The 7,489-nt window shown below is 44.0% G+C and overlaps 2 protein-coding genes across 2 annotated transcripts; both read right to left on the bottom strand.

Annotated features, from left to right (window-relative positions):
• Positions 1-557: 557 nt before the first annotated feature.
• On the bottom strand, positions 558-1,238 carry K441DRAFT_565790 (40S ribosomal protein eS17; the record flags this gene model as incomplete). Its single annotated transcript, XM_067643719.1, has 3 exons — positions 558-650; positions 751-951; positions 1,092-1,238. 3 exons carry the CDS (start codon positions 1,236-1,238, stop codon positions 558-560), a joined length of 441 nt encoding a protein of 146 aa, XP_067502836.1.
• Positions 1,239-1,666: 428 nt separating this feature from the next.
• K441DRAFT_566354 (vacuolar H/Ca2 exchanger) lies at positions 1,667-3,215 on the bottom strand (the record flags this gene model as incomplete). The annotated part of the gene is made up of 4 exons (XM_067643740.1): positions 1,667-2,001; positions 2,061-2,450; positions 2,519-2,879; positions 2,946-3,215. The coding sequence occupies 4 exons, from the start codon at positions 3,213-3,215 to the stop codon at positions 1,667-1,669; spliced, it is 1,356 nt and encodes a 451-aa protein (XP_067502835.1).
• Positions 3,216-7,489: the final 4,274 nt, after the last annotated feature.

Below are 7,489 nucleotides of genomic sequence, written 5' to 3'. Positions count from 1 at the left end.
GTAACTGCGCTCTTAATTGAATGCGTGAAGGCCTAGCATTTATGATATCATTTGCTTGAATATTATTACTTAGAAATCTGAGAGCTGGATAAGTGAACCCGACAAAATCGCTGCAAAATATAACCTGTTAAGGAAACGTGGGTAGGCATTGTGCGACTGTCACGTGTTCGAGTACGACATAATAATTTTTATATTGAGATTTAAAATTAGCTGGAATACATGGACAGGTCACGGGATAACTCAATTAATCATTTACCAGTGATACTTACTTTGAATAAAGCACTCAAGCCTCTTAAAACATGTCCGCCGCACAAATCTAGACAGTTAGTAGCAAGAATAATACACCAACCTCACAAGCAGGCCAATGGGGAGGGGGAAAAAATTGGCGATCAAGCGTTGTCCTAACGGACTCGGCGACACCTTGAAGGGGAAAAGAAACCTTGATTTTTAGATGCAGTACGGCAATCCGTATGCCAACATAAGCCCTGTTGAGGCATCCCGCAGAATCCTTGTTCCCTCAGACAGAAAAATAAACCTCGCCATGAATCCAATCAAACCTACTGACCCGGGCGGCGGTCTGGGAAGCGGCGAGGCCGCTCGGCAACTTGCTGCTGGGCAACAGCGACGACGTTGACGGGGATGGAATCGAACTGTGAGTGGCTGCGTTAGCAAAAACCCCCGCGTATCGAGCTTCTCATCATGATCTTATCCGTCCTCACTTCCACAGCTAAAAGAAACGGAGGTACATACACCCATGCTCTTCAATAGATCCTTAGTCTCCTGGTCCACATCCAGCTGACCAGTCTCGCTGGTCTGTGTGAAGTCGAGCGCTGAGACCTCGGGCACGTATTGATCTTTCCGCTCACGCTCCTCTTCTTGCAGCTTGAATGAGATACCACGGACAGGCCCTCGCTGAATACGTTTCATGAGATGGGTGGTGTAACCAGCAATCTGTGTTGTCGCGGCCAATTAGCAATGGGTCATCAAGACCAAGATTTCATATTTCCCGAGCTTCTCTTGCCGCGGCTCGCTCCGGTAACAGTGAATGCGGCATAGTAGATGGATGGGAGGAAAACAAAGGATATGTGTACCTTATTCCTCAACCTCTTGCTCGCGATGATAGCAATCTCATCGCAGATACGCTTGTTAACCTCGAAGTCGAGAGAGAGCTTTGGGTAGTAACGCTCGATGATGACTTTAGCGGACTTCTTGACGGTTTTCGTACGAACACGACCCATGATTGCGGCTGTCAAAAGAGTGTTTCGAGGATGGTTGAAGAAGTGCGAAAATGTGAGAATGTAGAAATCGCTTGCAGATTGTGGGCGGGATTTGCCGAGCCGCTTCGGCCAATTTGGTTGGCAGGCCCAACACGTGACTTTACAGATGTCGAGGGTGTCCACTTCCGATATTGGTGTAGATATGAATTATTATGCAAATTACATTTTATATACTACAGAACTATAGCTCTACAGTTTGAGCATGGAATCCAAGTCGAGTCCATCCTTCCGAAAACCGAAACTCCTCGCTAGCTCATGCAATCGTAAAATGGATAGAAATGATAAGGAATGACAAGAAATATGTATTGCAACCTACTCCACCCTTACAATCACTCCCAACCCTTCTTAACTAACCCACGATCTCGATGTAGATATAGTCAAAACTATATCTAATGACCCTCGCCTGTATTGCCGCCAGCATGGATTGGATCGGGGTAATAGAAGGCACTGATTGCAACAATTAGGTAGACAAGGACGCATAGTACGCCCTCGAGGTAGTTGCTCTTCCCGTCACGGAGAAAACTACCAACGACAAGGATGGCTAAGATGAGCACGACGGCGTCAAATATTTCAAAATTGAGGTCCATGTTGTACCCGAGACCCCAACCGACGATTACAACCAGTGGGGTGTTTAGCAGCGCAGTCTGAATGGACGCACCAAGGACGTGGGCAAGTGCGAAGTTCATCTGGTTGTCCCATGCTTCGTCGACAGCAGTAAGGTGCTCTGCGACCAAGTCAGCTAGTGGACTGATGTGAGTCGTTCGATAGGGCATATGTACTTACCTGCAGCCTTCTCGACCAAGGGCACAAGAATAAGACCAACGAATGCGTCTCTGACATGCCGTTCCTCCACAATAAAGGTGATCTGCTCAACAAGGAATACGGCAATCAGCGACACACATGCGAGTGCAATGGCCAATGCGACAAGGCATTCCGTGAATGTGAGCTTGGCTTTAGCCAGATCCTTGTGGCGATCTTCATCTTTTTGCTCGTCGGCCTCCAAAATTTCACCATAAAGACTGTTGTGAGTTTTGGTCTGGAACCAGACATATACGAGATAGGCGAATAGCAAGATAATGGCGGTTGCGCGGCTAATTTTAAGAACCTCAGGCTCCACACTAACAGTACTGTTACTAAGAGCATTAGAAAAGGCTGCAGGCACAACAAGACCCACTGCGTAATGGTTAGCAAAAATCTCCCTAATAAACCGCTTGTGAAGAATAAGCAGAGTTGAAACTTACTGCCAGCAACCAACATCAATCCACTCCCAACCTCGCTTATTGCTTCGTGGAATTCTTGGTCCTCCCTTCGAATTCCTCCCACAAGGAAACACATGCCCAAGCATAAAAGCAAATTCGCAAGAATGGAGCCAAGAATTGCTGCTCGAATGACTGGAACGGAATCGTTGCCCTTCGAAATCAAAACCATGAATAGCACGATTTCAACGACGGAACCCAGTGTTGTCTCCATGATAACACCAAACACTTTGGGGACCTTCCTGGCCAGCTCTTGGCCGGCGAAGCCAATAAGATTTGCAGCTGGGACCATTGCGATGTAATTGAGGATAAAGATCCAGAGATGGAGGTCAGGACGTGCGAAATGCTGAAGAAAATCGTAGTTAGCTCTCTTCTCTAGTTTTACTATGTAAAGGAAAAGGTCTTGACGTACAATGGCTATGGCTGCCGGCACAAAGGGCCATAGAAAATTTACGAATTTGGATGCTGTGCTCGTGCTCCTAAAACAAATCCTTAGAAAATGGAGCGGGTGGATTCCCTTCCGTCCGCTTTCACCATCCGGGTGTATGCCCCTAGTGACTCTGTGTCCATTATGATTGTATATTGGGAGTCCACCGCCAGTAGGGCCAGAAGATGAGTGTGGAGGAACGGTGGATTCTACTTTGGGTTCGGCGGTGTATCCGTCGGCGGACTGGCGAGCCATGATGCCGATGACTCTGGGGAGACAGAGTAGGGGATGGCGAGGCTTCTAAGTGGTTTCTTAGGCGTAGACGTGCTGATCTTTGGGTAAATTCACTTCATGAGCCTAGAGCGCCAAGAGTAGGCGTGAGTTGTCTCAGCTGCTGGATGTCTTGGGTAGACGTAGCACAATGAGAGTAAGTGCTACGGAAGGTAAGGTATAAAGGTGGCAGGTGAACAAGGAAGGAAGAGAGTGAGCAGCAGGAAAAGAAAGGGTGGACTCAGCGTCGCAGATATGATTTTGCTTCGGTGGCAGAAAGTCGTCAGGCGAAGACCAAACAGAGCGCGGATCAATCGTGGCTTTTTTTTGCCAAGCTACAGATCGCCGGCCCTCCACGATCGGCTACAGATTGACGATTTGTTTGAGAAACCTTTGATTACCTGTCTTCCGTATCCCCCTCAATACCAACTATCCAACTCAATTCTGGGCTCGCAAAGCTTTGCCTTTGCTTGTCCGACTTACGCTTTCTCCGCTAAATGTGTCGGTGCCTCTTGGCAAATCTTGGCACAATGCCGCCAAGTGCAACCCCCCACCGGCTAGCAGGTTTCCCAGTGGATCCCCGTGCGTGACATCAGACGATCGAGTTGGCACTTGGAAGCCACCGTAAAATCACAAGTCTCTTCAGCTAGGAAGGTTGGGCTAGATATATCCTGGGCGACAAGGTCATCCGTCCAGCCATTAGCAGCTTAAAAATGACGGGAAAGCTTCGATTAGTTCTAGAGCCGCTACAACTGCACCTACTGAGGCTTCACAAAGAGCTCAATATCTAGGTTAGAGTCAGCGTAGGATATCCTAACTTTGAAGACAGAGATGGGGCTGTTCACGTATCGTAGTGCCTATGCAATGGTGTTTCGCGTCAGAGCACGAGTGGCATGCAAGCTGTGAGACCACCACTGCTTGACCGGCTGGCCCCACTCGCCAAAGTATTACATTTAGGAAATCATTCCGTACGTTTAATATACGCTAAAAATTGGCCAAAAGCCTCCACCAGCCAACTCCAAGTAAGAACCTTCCACGCAAAAATATCCAGAATAACTAGCCATGTCGTAAAACCAGGGAATATCAGAAATAGACACGAATTTTCTTGTATAAAATAACCAAATCCAAACCGCCTTGTTCTCGTTTAGCCCCAAACGTCACTTGCCTGGTTAGATGATCCTCGAGCAACGCCTAACGTGTCGCACCTCAAAAGCTAATCGCGATGGTTGATATGAGAAAGCCGAGGAGTGTGAGACTATTGCTCAGACTAAGTAAAGTAAATGACGGACCCTCAACGCGAAAACCTGCGGAGTGATGGGCCGATAGAACGTTCTACCAAGAATAACGTCATCTGCTCCGGAATCGTTCGGGGCCGTTTTGCGTGGATAACATCTATCCTTAGACCCTGTGAGGCTATGTGGAATGGCAATTTCATAGTTCCTCTTAGTCGTGTTTAAAGGAGCGAAAACTTCAACAGCAAGTTGTTCTCATTCATAGGAAGAGGTAGTATTATGACGTCGGTATTTATGTCAAGAATAGCTCTACGGCGAGCGACATCACTAGCCGTGCGCATTCTTTGAGTGAGAAAGACCTAAAATTCCATCGTGCCGTTCTGCAGGAACGTGGTGCTTCCATTCAAATTTGTCCACTATAGTGTCGTTATCCAGGAAGATGAATTCACGCGCTGCCTATATAACGATATCCTCTGCATTACGATCTACACCCCTTGATCAACCTTTTTTTGGTGTACTATTACGATAATCTGACTTTTGACAATATCGTTAAGCACCTACCACCAATATCGGTATAACCAGTAGAGAATTTGTATGGGAGAGGGCCCTATTTGGCCCATGAGGTAGATATCCTAAGCCTTTTTAGGTATTAAGCTCCTCTTTTTCCTAATTATTCACCTAACACGTGACTCTCGATATAAAAACACCATTGGTATTACGATATGCTCGGCCGAACAAACGGTATCGTACTAAAGAGATTTGACTGTACTGTGTTTTCGAAAATATCGGGCAGAGCTTATCTCATAAATTAGACCCGCTGGTACGTGCACTATGCGCACGTGCAGGCATACTGCTCCTTATTACCCAACGAATTTCCTACTGGTCCTACGGAGGTCGCTAATATCTAATTTTGCACCTTCCTAATTAGGAAAATTAACTTACTGCCCTCCGGCAGAATTTATCTGCAGCTTTAACTTCTTACCAGCGGTACCAAAACCGCACAATTGTAAAAAAGATAGCTTATATAACTCCTCCAAAGCTTTAATATTGTTAAACTAACTATAGTCTTCTATTAGATCGCGACTAAGGCCTAGATCCCAGCTATAAAGGCTATAGGAGCTACCTTAAATTAAATCGAAAATACTACTAAAATTAAACGTTGATCCCTTTAATATTTATTTTAAAAAGCTACCGATTACAGCTAGAATCCTACTATAAATACTCTTATAATTGACGGTTACGTTATAAACGCTCCTTATCCTAGCAAAAAATCTAAATATATACGTGTCACGGGGCGCGGAACAGTAGCTGCTGAATGTATGTATTCGAGGAGTCTACAAGACGTTGCGCGATCGATCGTAAGGATCGAGGGCGTAGGAAGGTGATAACGTGTTTTATCACTCATCCGGTAATATCAGTCATCCGGTAGCCCCAAAAACCACCAAAAAGTGGAAAAACTGCACCTTGATATCTCGACAACGGCTTAATAATAAATTCCAAAAAATTATAATTGGCCTTTTATACGTATATTAAGACTTTTAGTAAAGTTCTAGTGTAATAAGCCTGGCTATTATTAAAATATTGGGTTTTAGCCCCCAATTTTTAGCTAAATTGCGATATTTTTAGAGCTACTTAATAGATTATTTTTTAAATCTAATAAGAGGTTTAAAATAGGTTTAAAAGGCTAATTATAAAATTTCGGAATTTATTATTAAGCCGTTGTCAAGATATCAAGGTGCAGTTTTTCCACTTTTTGGTGGTTTTTAGGGCTACCGGATGACTGATATTACTGGATGAGTGATAAAACACGTTATACTACGCGTGGCTGACGTAAGCTGTACGCGAAGCGTACGCGAGGGCATGGGGTTCCGCTAGGGAGTCTCCTATGGAGGCTCCTGCGGCGGCGTTCTGTGATACTACTTCCCCCTCTTATAGAGGCGGAGCTCTGGTGACGCTGTGGTTACTATATATATATAGAAGGAACGCTTAAGGCATAGAGAAGGAAAAGAAATAATACTAAAGGGGTTGGCGGTGTGGAGTTCTGCCAGCTCTAATTATTAAATGGACTAATTAGGATTTTCCATCCCTGGGATAGAAAATTATTATTAGCTTAGTAGAAGGCGGTAAGCTAAACTAATATCTTTATAGTTTGTAGCGATATTATATAATAAGGCTTAGTACCTAAGAATTTAACTAATTAAATAACTTTAACCAGCGGTTAAAGTTCCTAGATATCTTAACGATTTTTTAGTTATATAATAGTAATCTACGGTAATCTAACGGTAATTTGCCCTTATATAGTAGTGTATAACGGTTAAACTCTATAAGGGCTCCTATAGAGGATTAGGTATAAAATCTCTACTTAGGCCTAGTTTTTACGGGTTTGCGTAGTAAAAGTCGCTAATTAGGTCCTTTGTATTTTTAAAGTCTTCCTATAGTTGCCATTCTAGCTGGTCTATATTAAATCCTATATAAATAGCTTTATAGTAGAGCCGCCGTCCTCTGCCTTTACTAAAGTATTTAGAGTTAATAATTTGTTTAACGGTCCACTCCTTATAGTTCTTATCTTTATTCTTATCTTAGATTAGTACTAGTAGGGGTTTAGGCTATATTTATCCCAGTAAGGGGTTAGGCTAGTAAAGGTATAGTAGCTATAAGTAAAATATAGGCCATATTCCGCGGGTGGCTAGGGTAGGCGGAAGCTCTAGCTTATATACGGCTTCTTTATTAATAACTTATTTAATTTAATAGGGGCTGAGATTCTTATAATTAAGTAACTTTATAGGCCTTTATATAGAGATATTGCGTATATCTAGCTATGCCCAGTTACTAACACGCATCTTTAGTAGTGGCGTTCTATAATAGTTGGCGAAGTAGGCCTACTTTGCTTAAGCCTAGGCTATTTCTCCCCTACAGTAGTTAAGTGGATTTTTTTATACGGTCTGTATGCTAGTCGGTAAGTATTATCTTAAGGCGTTTTCTATATGGCAGTTTCTTATTAATAGGTTCTAGTAGCTCTATACCAGA

This window comes from Cenococcum geophilum, assembly GCF_001692895.1.
Source record: "Cenococcum geophilum 1.58 unplaced genomic scaffold K441scaffold_27, whole genome shotgun sequence".
Taxonomy (NCBI): Eukaryota; Fungi; Ascomycota; class Dothideomycetes; order Gloniales; family Gloniaceae; genus Cenococcum; species Cenococcum geophilum.
Note: the sequence above shows the minus strand (reverse complement) of the source record. Positions and strands in the feature narration are given on the sequence as shown.